Source organism: Amia ocellicauda, chromosome 21 (assembly GCF_036373705.1).
Source record: "Amia ocellicauda isolate fAmiCal2 chromosome 21, fAmiCal2.hap1, whole genome shotgun sequence".
Classification (NCBI taxonomy): Eukaryota; Metazoa; Chordata; class Actinopteri; order Amiiformes; family Amiidae; genus Amia; species Amia ocellicauda.
Genome location: NC_089870.1, coordinates 18423689 through 18440388, shown reverse-complemented (window position 1 = coordinate 18440388; position 16700 = coordinate 18423689). Strand labels below are relative to the sequence as shown.

The 16700-nt window shown below is 40.6% G+C and overlaps 1 protein-coding gene across 2 annotated transcripts in view; it reads right to left on the bottom strand.

Moving 5' to 3' along the window:
* Window positions 1–211: 211 nt before the first annotated feature.
* Window positions 212–16700, bottom strand: part of adck1 (aarF domain containing kinase 1) — a 119686-nt gene continuing 103197 nt past the window's right edge. The window contains exons 10-11 of one of the 2 annotated variants that reach the window (XM_066694798.1): window positions 5711–5904; window positions 212–816 (exon numbers count right to left, since the gene is read on the bottom strand). In XM_066694798.1, the coding sequence (XP_066550895.1) occupies window positions 648–816; window positions 5711–5904 (363 nt within the window). In that variant the 3' untranslated portion in view covers window positions 212–647. Of the gene's footprint in view, window positions 817–5710; window positions 5905–14663; window positions 14930–16700 lie in introns of those variants that run through there. The other variant, XM_066694799.1, reaches the window with a different exon arrangement.

Here is a 16700-nt window from a genome sequence, read left to right as displayed (position 1 = left end):
AGTTATCCTCACTCTCCCTTTGGGCGAAATCATGTCCTCTAAGAATCCTGAAATATTAACAAGAAAAATACAGATGCTCACCTCAAACATCCATTGCAATAGTAATAATATTTTGTTAAATGCTCTTTCATCTTCAGTGAAATACATAAACTAATGCTGTTAAAAAGCAGAAGTGAATGTGGGGAAAGAATTGTTGGACGTTATGCAGGAATGTAAATTAAACTTTATTGCAACCAGACATTATAGTATCTTTACACTAAAGGAGGAAAATATAAAGTAGATTACACGTGCCTTTTCCTGTAACCCCTTAATTTAAAATGTACCTATTTTGCAATATGCAAAAGCCTACATTTTAATAAGAAGAAATGAAATGAGATAATAATTTGCATACCAACGTGGTTACAAAGTAATCATATTTCACAAGGAGATAAAACTCAGCTTCTCTGACCAGCGAGGGGTGAACATACCAAACACATTTGTTTTGTTTGTTAAAAAAGCTTTAATCAGACAATCTGACTCATGATGAACATGACCTGCCGTAATTGCAAGTTTTGGAAAGTAAAAACAGTGAGTGACAAAGATTGGCAATACAGTACTGTTCAGGAATCATCATAAATACAATAAATAGGCCTACAATAACTTCCGTCTCAGTGTGCGTAGTGAAAACGTCTCATCAAGCTCACGATCCAGTCGCCTAGCATTGACCCCTTAACCCACAGGAAGAGTTCGTACAGATTGATCTGGCACAGGGTAAACGCTTCAGAGATGGTGATTTGCATTCTCCTGTACGGGGATCTGGACTTGCTCTTCTTATGCCTGAGATAAAGAGGAAGAGAAAGAGAGAGGAGAGGAAAACACTAATGCACTGTGTCACTGGTTTATGCAATACTCCTCCCGCAACCCTTGCCTCTTGCTTGTGCAGATCTGTCCAGCTTGAACTAAGGCTTCTGACATAAGGACTGGGTATTTCAAGACGCAACTGAAAGGTAAACCACTAATAATACCGGCTTATCTTATGCCCCATTTCCACTGGTGGACGCGTCTCGCATGGCACAGCATTGCATGGACGCTTAAGCCAGTGGAAGGCATTAAACTGAAGCCCACTGAAACACATTTGGACTGCTTAATTCAACACAACGCAATGGAAAAGTTGTTGTTTTAAGGCACAAACCTTATCCTTAGGTTTATCTACCCATATCTCCAGAAACTGAGCAATGATCTCCAAGTCCTCACCGACTAAACCTCGATAATGCAAGTAGTTTAAAGACTAGGGGTTTAAATATGTACTCAGAACAAGGAGTTCTTCGGGACTGGCGGGAATTTGTTTTGATTATGCAGCAAGTAGTTAAGTCATCACTGGAATTACAGAATATCGCCGAACAGACTCTGATTAAAATCGTGCCCTTAGATGCATGTTTGATCTGAGCAGACTTAAGCTTTAGGCTAGAAAGCTTGGCTTCGCTCAGATACTTTGAATAACTAAAATAGCTTAAATGAGCATTCGTACGAGTCCACTGGGACCCTGTGGTGAAACGCAAAATTATTTTTATATATATATATATATATAATGTGTGCGTCTCTAATGGGTTTATGTATTAATGTTGATCTTATTCTTTTTATTATTAATCATGTCCTGAATTGCACTCTATTAGAAATTTACGTGAAAGGACATAAAATTACAGATTTAGTTGCAAAAGTTGGTATTAGTAGGTATCAAAGTAGGCTTTGATCATACATGTTTTATCAGGTAGTGATAAATGATCTGGGGAAGTACGAGTTAAATGACTGAATACATTGTTTATCTACCTCCTTGGAAGAGGGTGGAAAAATAATTTCAACTGAAGGAGAAACATGGTTATGAGCTAAACCTAATACCTCACAGCCCAGGGGAAGCCGTGCATATTTTGTCATGTTCAGTTGAGGATCTCCAGGCTGTGACAAGGAAGTAATACAAATCTAATGTTTCAATATGTCCGAATAAATAATTCGTGCAGGCAGGACGAACGCTCGATGACAGGGCGAAGACAGGAAGCTCAACTGACAACGGGGGAATTCCCTGGGTTATACGTACAAATGATGGGCATACAATATTTAAAACTATACCTTTTCTTTTTTTGTGACAGCGGAATAAATAAATGATAAACTCTCGTCTCTGTTCCTAACTGGTGTCTCTTTCAATTACGTCTGAGAAAGCGTGCAAATGCTCACTATTTGGCACAATTTGAAACAGCATTTTCCAGTACGACTGATGTTCCGTCCACAGATCACAAAAAGTCACCGATACTCGCAAAAAAACCGTGAATGGATTTTTTTTTTTTCTTTGCAGGTTATCGGTATTTCCGTCAACTTCACCAGGAAGGCAGGGCAGAGCGTGATGTGTCGGGTGCTGCCAGCCCAGCTCAGTCTTTTGGTTTATGTGTTGCGAACGATCTGCAGTAGATTTCAGTCCAGTTACAGCAATGTGGATGCCAGGAAAGCAGGGCAGCTGGAGAAAGCCATGCGGAGAACCAACATGGCAGACAGGCTTTCTGCTCCAGATCTCTGAGTGGCCCACCGGACCGGGACTCTCTCTCTCTCTGGCTGGAGGCTGAGCTGAACACATCATGGCACTGTGCTTTGGGTTTGCTTTTTTTGGGGTGGGGGAAATGCCAACCATGTGTCATTTATTCCTCAACTATACGGAGAATATCACCATTGTCTTCATCATCAATATTAATGTTATGATGATGATGATGATGATGATGGTTGGGATAAAGATAATTATTACTAATATAATTTTTTATGAACTCGAATTTCAATACTTCTACATACTAAGGAAGATAACCATGCCCATGTGCTCACATATCTTTCAGAATGCGGTGTACCTTTGTTTATTATATAATACTGGCCATAAACACATATAAGAATCAGAAATGTACGGTTCAAATCCAAGTTAGCAGTGCTTTCCATGACATACGCTGACGTTCCATCAATTAAGTATAGTATTGTGGAAATAAATCCGTAGGCAAATGATGGCATTAATAATAGATATGGGGACTGGCTTCTGAGCACATGTATGGAAAATGATGTATTAAGGCATAATGTTGGAGCTGTGTCTTCCCGACAGGCCATGCAAATTTAATTTGAGTTTGTTTAGTTAAATGGCTCTGGGAAAGTAAAGGAAATGATGTTCAGAGGCAGAAAAAAATACTCTTTAATAAAGGCCACACATGCAAATGAGAGTTTTATTCATGTCATCAAACTATATAAATATATATATTTTAAATGGCATGTTGGCAGGATCATTCTGAATCAGATCCACTCTCATTCAAAGTGTTTAATAATATGGGAAACTATTACATGAGATATCCTTACAACTTTTGATTTGATTAGATATCAAATGCATGTGTGTGTGTGAAGAAGCCTGAATAAAAATATAAGTCTTTTTTAAGCATTATTGAAGGCTACGGCAACCATACTGAGAGAATAGTAGTGCATGATTGCAGAAGTAATTTGATTTTAAAGTGTATACATTGTTTAAATAAAACAAAACCTATACATCTGCTTTCATCATTGCACGGAAACCTCTCACTATACTTTTATTTATTTAGGTGAACATTAAAATCCCTCTTCAAAACGATTAGATTCCGTTCATTTAAACGTTAACACCACAGTTTGCTTATGTCTATAAATCTTACATTAAATTGTTCAATATCTCAGTATTGCGGTGCGTTATTCAACTGGGGTTTTCCTCTCAGCAAAGTCTACAGTGTAACATTTATTTTATATTATCATTTCTCCCATTAATCTACCCTAAGCTTCTCTGACATTTGGGTCTGTTTGCACAATGCATTTACGAAGCGCTGGCAGAAAAGATCTCCACACAATACCTTCCATAAATAATACTGAGAGTTAAAGCAAGAGCTCTCATTTGCACATAATTTCATGGCTAGATAAAAAAAACAAAATGCGGTCCGTTTGGAGGTACAGATGAGAGGGTCTCTGTTCAGGTCATTACCATAGATTTGGGTATTATTTGGGTTTGTTGCTGCATGACTCAACAGCACTTTAAACAGTATTCTTTTGGTGTAGGTTAAATTTAAGAAGGAAAAAAATATATAAACACACACATATACATATTAGTGGGCAGGACAATGAATACACAACCAGACGCTGGTTACCTTCATATCTGAGATATCAAATACAGACTTCGTGGCGGGGACTCACAGATATACCTCTCTGATCGCTCTGATGTATTAAAATACATGTCATGCTTCTATAAAGCGGCGAAATGGGAGGTCACAAATGGGGTCATAAGCTTTGCATTGTGTATCCTGCTACTCCTGGGATTTAGTTATTATCTTTCGCCCGCACATAGAGTAAGGGTAAGAGATGAAGTGGGAGACGGGTTTCAGAGCGGACACTGTGTTGTTTCTTAAGCAGGGACCCCGGCATGATTGCGTCGAATTATTTTACAAACCGCGACAAGAAAAAAGGTAAACAGAAGAGCGGCTCATTTGCCTCGATGCTGTGGTGGTATTTCTCAAGTTTCCCCGCACCTATAATGACTGCAAAGTGACCTGTAACCTCATTATCCGGAGCAGGCTTACCGGGCCCGGGCATTACGTGAAAATGCATTACGTGGAAAGACATTCAAAAAAACATCAACTGGAGTCGAATAATTGAAAGGTAAAGACTAAACCAGGGCACTTAAAAATCTTGTCTGAATAATGAAAAAAAAAAAAAGTGATTTGCTAAGTACAAGGGAAGAGAAATGCTTTTAAAATATTATGTCTGCTGTGGAGGTGTTTCTTGTAAAATGTTATATGGTTTGATTTCTCTGCATTAAAGGGCAGACGGGTTCTTGCTTTCCAGCAGTCGGGTGGGAGGCGAGCAATGCTGTAACCCTGATATTGGTTGCTGGTCTTGTTCCTGGTGTTTAAAAGCAATGCTGCATTATCCTTGCTGTGCCATACTCTGTGCTCTTCAGTTCTGTGCCATGTAATGACTCTCTCATTTGTGTCATGTGCCTCACAGTGCCGTGATGTTGTTTAATAAAGAACTGCTCATGTGGACGACATCAGGTTTTCTGTCTCAATGCCTCTCCTTCCAGTGTAGCACCCCCCCCCCCCCTGCCCCCTCCACTGCAGGTCAGTCTGATTGAATACTCTCCTTTCAGTATTTAATGATTTTTCCTCAGAAGATAATACTTCTTCATTAAAACATTAAGGAAACACAAATATGCCCATTCCTTAACGCCACAGAGGAAGGTGGCAGTTTGTGTTCATTGTGCTTAATCAACCTTCGGGGAGTGAAAACACAGATGTGAGAGAGCTCAAATAGTGTGAGCGCGATGAATAGACACCAAGGATCAAGACCATGGGAGTCGGCCACCGAAGAAACAAAAGAATTTATTCGAGAAAATATGATGTTAATAATTATTTGCTAGTTTTATTCTTGTAGCTTTGATAGTCACTATAGTTGGTCACCAGTTCCCTCAACTTTCATGCAAACCATTTGGGATTATATATTTGTTTACTGGTAACTCTAAATACAAAAGTTATAAATCCACTTGAATATGTGCTATAGGTTGAGAGGAATGAAAACAACAAACTATGTAAAAGACAGAGAGGGAGTTAGCTGTCAAGGAGATCATCAGGAAAAAACTAAAGAAGAAAAGCTAAAAAAAAGTTGAAACAGTTTGACAGGGAGAGGGGAATAAAATGCATACTTAGCCACGGCCCGGACACAAGAGCGAGACATGCTGATAAAGGAGCTGGCGCTGGCTCGGGTCTGCAGCGTCGTCTCAATGCCGCGCAAGAGGTCGTTTGTCTTTAAAAGCAGGAGCATTTGGCGAGGCACCTTGTTTAAGAGCTCGCTGATCTGAGGTAGATACAGGGCCGCGTTCGTCCGGATCTCCACATCCTGCATGCAATGAGATTAGAGGGGGACTTAATGGAACCATTTTAATTATCTCGATTTCCTGCTCCAATATTACACAACACATAGGAACACACCCACACAGTCACGTGCTCAAGAAACACACTGGAACCAGCACGGGATGGAAGGCACTGTCTTTTAAAAGATTCGAACACAGTAATGGGATTCCTGCTTTTCTAAGTGAACATCCGACATGACACAGTATTTTGCTGTAATTGTGTGCCGTGCACTCCGGGACTGTAAATGTCAACAAAAGCACCGATATTTCAGAAAACGCTCACTTTGTCACTAAATTAAACATGAGGAATGTATCCGATCAATGCTGATCATGGCAGGGCTTTCAAAAAACACACATTCCTCTCAGAAGTAAATATTAATTTCCATCTCTGTTGATAAATACTGCTGCTGCTTCATTCTATTGGATTTAATTTCCTCACATCCCCTGCTAAGATAGTGGCAATGGCATAATTCTCCCAGCTGGGCTCTTTCTGTCACTTCACATTTAAATTGTACAGAAATGTATGCCCATCCCATCCTCGGCCTGCCAATAATATGAGTTAATGTTCCATTCCTTAAAGAAATACACATTACCAGTAATTTAACACTCCCAGGCCCTTCTCAAAGAGCCATTGTCTCATTTATCTGCACAATCTACCATTTCTGCTTTAATTTCCAGGCTCCAAAGAAAGAAAAAGAAAATCTGAGTAGCTTATTTAGCAAACAACTGAGAAACCAAGAGCTTAAAGCTGCTTCTGTGAAAAATAGCTGTTGGGCTTTGTCTCTTCATCACTGTAGGCCTGAAGTCTGGGCCATAGGCACAAAGCTTGCATTTTACTTTAGATTCTATATTTAGAGATGGCATAAGCACAGTACTTTTAGGAACAGTCGGCTTCTAAATAAACAGCAACAAATGTGTTATCAATCCATCTTAATACATAGTTTATTTAATCTCTATGTGATGTGGAAATCTTAACAGGTCTTTCATTGAATTTTCCTTTCATATTCACCAGAGAACAATAACTTTCTTTTCCTCTCCCTATTCTTCGCAAGACAAATCATGACGTGGAAGCTCACAGTCGGGATTAATGCAAAACCGGCTGGAAAGGCAGGCACTGGCGCACGAGCCGAGAGGCTGAAATCTGCTGGAAAATATCTGCATGCGCCGATTTTTATCAGCTGTGCGCATGCCCGTTGCAGGGGCACCTCCACGCCTCGTGCCCAGCGCGGCACTGGTCTGCAGCCCAGGCTTGGGGCGAACACATTTACACACTGGCAGAGCTGGGAGCGTAGTGGCTTACTGAACCTTAAACCACAGGGATTAGGGCCAAATTTATAAATGTTTAACTGCTAAACATGTGGAAAATGTACTCTCTCTTGGTTAGAGCTTGTATATATTTTAAAACTATTATTTTTTCGCCATGCACTGCCTACATGCATATATATAATGCCTATGAATCATTAATCATTCCCATGAATCATTTATAAAGTACAATATATCTCACATGCTGGAACATTACAATATAGCTCATTACCTGTGTAGTTTATTTTATACAGCCCTTTTTTCCTCATTGTTATCAAGGGTGCCAATAATTTTGGAGGTGACTATATATAGTTTACAAAACAAGTTACTGAAAATGCACCACTTATTCACCTATGTAACCCAGTGAGCACAATCAAGATGCAACAATTTGCATAAATGTGAGTATTATCAATCGCACAGAGCACAATTAGTTACATTCAACAACGGCCCGTTTGCTCTACAACATTACAGTGTGTTGCTAAAAAGCAGCTGGACTGGCAGTGCAAACGCAGTCGGCTGCCCTCAACAGCAGGTGGGAAGGATGAGATCCAAAATGCTTCTTGTGCTTGCACTAATTCACAAACTGGGACAATGGAAAATCATGCCGAAACCATTTGCCCTGCAGGCACTGAGAATATCTACAGTCAGAGATTACTGGTACTGGCACGCGTCTTATGTTTCACAAACAGTGGGCTGGCAACGTTGGCTTCAGCATGTGTCCGGTGTCAAGCGAAAGGAAACCAGACTGAAAATGACCCTGGAATCACTGGTGCCAATGAAAGGCTTTTTGCTTATTTGAAAAGCAGGTATAGGTTAGAGAGGAGGTGTGCATGAGGAAATGGTGGAAAATTGCTGTCAGAAAAAAATTTAATGTCAGAAAAGATCTAAACTAATGGGGCTTTCATCTGTTAATCATTGTGCCATGCGTATATTTTTGGCATAGGCATATCAATAAGGAAGCAGTACAGGGCAGTGTAGCTATATGCAGCTCAAGTACAAGAATTTCAATTAATTTAAGTCATTAATGGATTAATATCATTTCAATTATTACTGATAATGAACAAGATCTAATCTAATGTTGCTCATATGTTTTTGTTGTTGTTTGTTTGTCTTTTCCAGTCGAAAACTATTCCAGGAATGGATTTGATGACATCACACCCTCCGGTTGGCATGAGGGATCTGTCCCTTCTCTCAGCGGAGGGGTTAATGGAGGCATCCCCAGAGAAAGCTAAGCCCGGTGATTAGTGTAGATCCTGCCACGCCAAGCACACGACAAGCTGTTGACCAGAACTTGGCTTGGCAGGTGCTGTTTGCGGCAGATCTCGCGTTTTCGTTCCCAGCGGATGACATGGTGTTCTTTTTTACAAAGCACGTAAGGGATGACCTACTGTGTATATATTTATTCATTTATATACCCCACCCCCACCCCCACCCCCACCCCAACCCTTACCTCACACACAGTGCCTGAAAATAATATATTAAATTGTCCTGCTTAGCTTTGATTTTGTGACTGGAAAATTACTGGGCGAGATTGAAAAGGCAAAAGAACACCGTGAAAGAGAAATAATAAGCATGCGAAATCCTGACGTACCCATAACTCTCCTTTGTCTAAATGTATTAAAAGGTGAACCTTCAAAAGTGCTGGTACTAGAAACCTCACTCTCTGTCTGTACTTTAATTTTGAGTTATAGCTCATACACCATCAGATTATATTACAAGAAAAGCATCTTAAAATACAGACTATTTACATGCATGCGAATATAGAAAATATGATCAAAACATACAATTGCAGATATACTCATATACTTTTTATTCCTGCCATGTGTGACAACTGGTCATTCCCCCCCCACCTCCCTTGTCCCCGACATTTAATAGCTGTGGCTGCAGTACTATAACTCCGCAGCTTAGAAAAATGTAAAAGCTGCATTTTCCAATTCATTTATCCTGTAATCCTTAAATCTCTATTCCTATAATTTAAGGAGGCGGATTAAGGGGGTAAATTAAGTGGATTCAAGTTCTATAGTGGTTGTGTGGGACTTAGGGGTTCAGACAAAATTGAAGAGTTCAAATTTGAATTTGAAAACGTCCAATTCGGTTAATGACAAATATTTGTGATTTGGAACCCTGAATTCGGGCTCCCGTTGTACCCGTCTCTGCATTTCTTTCACATCGACTCAACGAAAGCCTTAATCCATAAAAGCCACAGGAAAAAAAGACATTCAAAGGCATTTTTCTATTGAACTTCCAGCGTTCTCTTTAAGAAATTACAGCACCCTCTGGAACAATGTTTTATCTGGTAGGTACTGCTCTGATTAATTCACTCCGGGCCGTTTCCCTGAGATATAGGCCCGTTCCGTTGCCCGTGAACTCGACTCGATTACGATTGCTTTGATGTACGGCATCTATTCATCTGCAGGTTTATATAATAATGTTATGTCAGTGCCTTAACAAACAAGTCTCATTCTTACTAATCCTGATGGCCATGTGTGAGCATATGAATCATACTAATTGAGTGGATACTTTCTTCTCTGCTGTCTCTTTTCTCCTTCCTGCTTCCTGCTTAGAAAAGCCCTTTCCATGGACAAATGGAATTGGATGTATCCATTTAATAACATTCAATGTTTCCTCAACTCCAATTATAAAACCGTTTTTATTTACTCATAGCCCCAATCTTCTTTTTCACCTGCTTGCAATAAAACCGAACATGTGAAACAAATTATGGATGGATGAAAGATCACTGATGTAGCTGCTATTCACTGTGGTCTACTTTCAGGTATTTTTCGGCAGATAAAACTGACAAGAAACCTCTTTATGGCTGCCAAACACCTTGTCCATCCATTTTAATTGCCAAAACAACTTATACAATACCATTCCTACTCAATATACTTTTGGACAAAAGAAATACAAATTGTCACGTCCGATCACATCAGAAACACAGATAAAATTAATTCAGTGTGTTCATTCAATATTTAGTATAAATAAACAAACCCTGAATGTGAATTCAACGTATTTAAAAGCTTGGGAAACCCGTCACTGGAGCCTTAATGTTTTTGTAATGTCACCTGATTGGACCCAACCTGAAATTAACCTCGTCCACACCCAGAAGGCTGAGCGAAACAGACTCAACTGCCCCTCCTCGTGAGAGACCTTAATTAAAATGATGCGAGCCGACTGCTGCTGATGACACGATCCTATTTTCACTGACTCAATCCCGCCTCTCGGGGACTCTGACTAGTGAATAAGTGTCAATTTGAGGCAGTCATGAGATGCATGATATTGCACATAAGGAACTGGGCAGTAGAGCCGTCCCCGTCAAATTATACGCAGCCCGAGTATTAAGATTGATTGCTGCTTTTGCACCTGCATACTTGATGCAACTCCAACTGCTTGCCTGGAGTTGAAGATGGGGGGAAAAAAAAAGCAGCGTTTGAAGGTATAGGTACCCTGACAAAGTCACTGGAATTAAGCCTCCTCTGGACGCAGTCAGCCATCCTACCTGACCTTGGAAGTTCTTGCTCTTGCCCAGCAGCACAAATTACAGAGCTTCATTCTTTAACACTGTCATTTCACATTCTCATAAGCATTCAAAGGATTCATAATAAAAATACACGTCGGCACTCCTGGCCTAGCCATGTCCGAGGCAGGAAAAGAAAAAAAAAATAGGCCGGGTCCACTTTGGTTCGGATTTATCTGCATTCCTGGTAAACCAAATCAAGAATTATACTTCTCTGATGCTTCTCCGCATGTTAGCCATACTTTCACAATGCACACACATGGCTGACTGCACATCTGACACCAGTGCAATGATTTGTGGGATGGTCGTACTGGATCTATTTAAGGCTGTCTAGTAAACAGCAATGGCTGATGGGATTTCATAATGGAAATGCCTTCGACGCGATCAACAAAACCGACAAACACAGACAGAGTTCCTGGTTTTATCTATAACTCAGAAACTCTTACAGTTGGATGTTCTGGTCGGTTTCAGTTTAAATGAAGAAAAAAAACAGTACGGAAAACCATGAAGTGGAATTATTAACCCATTCTGTAGCTCCAGGTTAAATTTGTGTTTTTTAACCTAATATTAAGCGAGCTATGTTATGTGCATGGCTGTAATAAGAATATGAAACTGAATATGAATCTGTTGGAGCAGAGACTTGAGGTTCTGTATTTCAGTTACAATATCATAATCATAACTGTGGACAACTTCAAATAAAGTCTACAGTGAACTACACCTTTTTAACTCCTTGTAAATTAAATGTGTTAATTGTTTACCTGTCATTAAAGACTTTATTTTGCTTGGTCATGCCCGTGCTTAACACAACGCCATGCCTTTTCTGATACACAAACCCGTGTTTCTCTGCAGGGCCTTCACCAGGGAGAAGAGCCATTAAAAACATCCTACTGAACAACAAGGACACTATAGCAAACAACCTAATATAATCTCCTCTCCCCTGGGACAAACACAAACCCAATTATAGAAGCTGGAGTCCATTTTTCCTACTTCATATCCAACCATAATGATTCACAGTGAAAGAATTCCAGCCCAGAGCCATTCACCATTGCATGCCGTACTTTGTTCTATGAACCTTGTTCAGATAAAATGAAGTAAAAATAAATAAGGGGTTTGCCCCTGCTAAAGAGGATTTGAATAGCCTATGACAAAGGCATTAGTCATGAGGGGGTGTGTTTGAGAAAATGTGCAGTTGCAAGATTTCATTGCTAGGCTTGTCCTCATGCTAAGTCAGTTACTACCTTTAACCCGCTGTGTAAAGCAACGGGAGAGGATATAATTGGGTTTGTAATGCAGACGTAAATGCATAAATGCTAACTCAAATAAAGGTTTGTATAATCAAATTTAATGAGTCAAAAATGAGTTCACTTTAAGAAGAGGTTAAGAGTGCCTTAAGAAAGAACTCGCTGCTCTAGAGGCAGTTCAGAGGAGAGCAACCAGACTTATTCCAGGTCTGAAGGGAATGTCCTACTGGGAGACTGAGGAACTGAACCTTTTCACCCTGGAACAGAGGAGACTACGTGGGGACTTGATCCAAGTCTTCAAAATCATGAAAGGCATCGACCAAATCAAACCAGAGGAGCTTTTCCAGATCAGCAGGGACACACGCACCCGGGGACACAAATGGAAATTGAGCTTCAAGGCATTCAAGACAGAAAACAGGAGACACTTCTTCACACAGAGAGGCGTCACAATCTGAACAAACTCCCCAGCGATGTGGCTGAAGAGACAATTTGGGAACATTCAAAAACAGACTGGATAGGATCCTTGGATGGCCTCCTCTTGATTGTCAACTTTCTTATGTTCTTAAGAGAAGAACTTTGCAATAAAATGCCCCCTCTCTGCGCAAAGTATGGTAGGTTCACAAAACGACAATGTCCCAAATTGGGAACGAGCGACTCTTGACACTGTCTGATGTTGACAGCATCTGTGCAGTTCCTCTGCGATTCATTTCTCACAGCTATCTTGTCTTCACTTGTCTCTGGCTCTCCGTCTGACACACGCCATACATCGAGATCAAGCGCTGAACGGTTTTACAACTCGAGTTTTGCACAATAAAGGCTTTTCGGTTTGTAATCATCGATTCAATTGCCAGTTTAATTGGGAAACGAAGTCATCTGCTCACAGGCAGTGTTGGCGTCAGGCGGTAATAACTTCAGACAGAATAATTATGTCTTTTTACGAGGATTTAAAAAAAAAAGGGCCAACCTGGGTTCACAGCTGACCTTTTTTTTGTGTCTCGTTCGGAGGTGGCGCAGAGCGACAAGCCCAACCACTTTAGCAACGTCTCGCACAGTAGGGGCCAGACTTTAACTAGGATTCCCACGAAGAGATGGAAGGCTTGCATCAGATAGAAAATGGTTTCGGCAAATGTCCTATAATTAAGGCTAATGTATTTGAAAGCGACAGAACAATTGAGCAAGGGGCCACTTTGCACTTTTCAATTGCTGGGAGATACAGGAGGCTGGGAGAGGTAGAACGGCACTTTTACTATTGATGCTTGAAACGCACGGACAGTGCAGTGCGGTCCCACTCCGACTGGAGATGGAAATTGTGTTCTTTTATCCTGGGACGAAGCAGCGCGTTTCTGCAGTGGTGTGGAAGAAGATTGATGCGCAGCTGGGAACTGTGAAGACGAAGACGTAGGAGAAGAGGAAGAAGAAGAAGATGAAGATGAAAGGGAAGGGAAAGAAGAAGAAGTATAAGAAGGGGAAGAAAAAGAAGAAGAAGGGGATGAAGGGGAAGGGGAAGAAGAAGAAGGGGAAGCAGAAGAGGGAGAAGAAGACGAAAGTGGAGAAGAAGAAGGGGAAGGAGAAGGTGGAGAAGAAGAAAGGGAAGGTGGAAGAAGAAGAAGAAGGGGAAGTGGAAGAAGAAGACGGGCAAGGGGAAGGGGAAGGGGAAGGGGAAGGTGAAGGGGAAGGGGAAGAAGCAGGTTATTTTTTATTACATTTGTACTAATACAAATCACTGAAATCTGAGCAATCCGCTGGCATGGTGGGTATCCATTTCAGTGCTGGCAGAGCGGAGATCTTCCTGGTGCTGCTTAACGTCCAGCCAGAGACTTCTCAACTGGATTCACATTGTTTGTCAAAGACACCAAGACACGGACCGCTGCCTCTTTGTCGTGAGGTTTAAAGCATATATTCAGTAGCAACGACCCTGCAGAGGAAGTGTCTATCATTCACATTGCCAGCATGGATGGAAAAAAAAAAAAGAGACTTCAGAGGCTATTTATTGAAATTAATTAAGCGTATTGTTAGAAGAATGTTGTACATCCTATTTTCATCAGATTGTCCTTTATTAAGTGGACACCCCAGCAACATAACATGCATATCCTCTGTATTTAGAGTGAAAAGGGGGTTAACTGAATATCTCCACATTCATTACCTTGCCAAGCCTGCAGGGTCTTAATTTTCACTTGGCATTCATTGGTTCAAAGCTCAGTAGTTACTTTTTCATTTTAGAATAAACTCAATTTTAGATAACAGACGCAGTGCTAACAATGGGAATATGATTGTGGGTCTAACTGAGTCTCTAGAGGCAAAGGTGTTTGTTCAATAGAACATTTCTTTCTTCTCAATTAAACTGGGGGAGATAAATGTAAAAGGGAAACTTTCAGCTAGCTTAAGAAACAGCAAAATGAGAAGGCAGTGTGGGGGGAAAAAAAGCCCCCTGGGATCTTACAAACTAGCTTTCCTATCACAAGCCCGTTTCCCCTGCTCTCTATCTGATTCCGTATGAATGAATATATTTTAAGTATTTGTATTATAGTGCTTAACGGTGTTGCAATTTCAAATCGCGCGTTTGTAGGTGAAGCCGGTTTGGGCCTCTGGCTGTTTCAATTGCGAATTTGAGCAGAAGCAGCACATTTACTCCCTGTATTTGTATACTGTTTCATAACTAATATATCATATGTATAGTTCTCTATGTCATGGGAAAGTAAGTAACCAATGCGCTTTTATTTGAGGGAACAAATAACATAATACACCTCATCACATAAACAATAAACCGAAAAGAACCACATTTCATATATCCTGTGGTTTCCATTGTGTGGGTTTGTGTCGACGTGAACTTCAAAGGCACACCGAATGACAGAATTATGAAACACTCTTTAGTTGCATCTTTTCCCCAGTCAATCTGACACGGCAGAGGTATAAGTGACAGGAGACTGAGCCTCTTCCTCGAATGGAGTTCATGTTCTGGAAGATATAAAAAAAAACAAGGCTTGGGGCTTTGTACTGGGACCTCTTAACAGCACAAAATGAGATTGATCTTTGCACCGTATCAGAGAGTAATAACTGCTCTGTGGTGTCGAGATGTTATGAAAAGCCGAGGCAGCTACCCTAGTCCCGAAGTCAGATTCGATTGCGTTTATTGTGTAACACTGTCCTTCCCCACTTGAATGACAAATACTCTTCAGATTGCATGGCAGCCACTCGTGTCCAAACACACTCCAGTCCTGACGCACTTACAAATCAGCATTTGGTCAAAATTGCTGAGTGGTGGTTATTACTGATAAGATAAATCTGTCTCAATTGTCCTTCTTAGAGAATACAGCGTGAAAAACAATGTTACAGACTTTCCCAGCATGCTACAATATCTGAAATGTGTGTGTTTGGTGCAAAAATGTAACATAATATCAACTACTGAAGACAGGAAGGACATTAAGGTGCATTTGTTAGGGTTGTAAAGCCTACTTATTTAACTGCTATAATTGATGATACATTAACTGAACGTTTGACAAAATCCTTACTTTTTAAAAGAATTACTGCACATTCAGCTACTGGAGGAGTTTCCTGTCTGGAGTGTGCTGCCACATGCAGTCTGAGTAATTTGCAGTACACTTTTCCACAAGAACGAAACGAGATAATAAGCCGATGTTATGCATCCCCTCTTGTAATTGAAGGTCACAGCTAATCACGTTGGCTGCAAGATCTCACTGATGTGAAGGACTCCTTTTATCTCGGTAGTTTTGCAAAGCGAATTTATGAGAGGAGCTTAAGCTGCCATTAATAACAAGGTTGACAGTTACTGACCATCATTTCTTTAACTTTCAGCTGTAAGATTAGTAACTGAGCTAGAATATTTTAAAGGTATGCAAAATGTACGAGTTGTCCTCGAATTCCTCATGTCAGACATTAATTTTATCCTGATTTGAAAATGAAGAAACTTACATCGGATTGATAATTTTATAAACAAAATGGCCATGGAAGCAGGATTGAGTCTATCCCTTGGTGTGTCCCGAAGCAGCTGGGTTCACCTGTTTTGGTTTCCCTTCTCCAGTAGACGTGCTGAAGAATTGCCAAGATAAAGCCATCACGACATCACTCACTTATGGACAATTACGCCCGCTGTGAACAATACAAACAGGTAGGCTTCTAATGCATTCTTTCCTCGGCGGCTGCTTTTCATTTGGACGAGATTACATCTAGCATCCACTTCCTATTACAGGAATTGGAGCTGATGTCTTGGAAGACCCGTTCCAAGTTCCTTCAGTCCTCTATCGTAGAGGTAGTTTCAGAGATTGATGTAGACCATGGAAAGCAATTGCTTTCTCTGCAAGTGAACTAGCATCTCAATGAACTAAACCCCAGCAAGAAACCTGGGGACACCGCAGAGACAGCTGTCCAGCAGTGGTTTCTTTTCCTACTACTATTACAGATGTGATGAAGGCTTTAGGTTCAAATTTTAAGTCATTTATATATTAATGGCTATTTCCTTTCGTTTACAAAAGCTCCCTGCTGTAAGGTTTAATTTAATCTAGGGGGAGATGTATGCAGAGATAATTAATATACAGTGCATAGGAAGTGGATCCAGGGCATATTGAAGCCTGAGGACTCAGGGATTGGCGGGCGGACCTATAAGAACATCTGTAAGGAAGGATTGAAATTACATTGTCTGTAATTCTGTTGCACTGGGATTACACATTAAATATTCCACTTTCTAACGGCGCTGCGCTGCTCTGTGGGT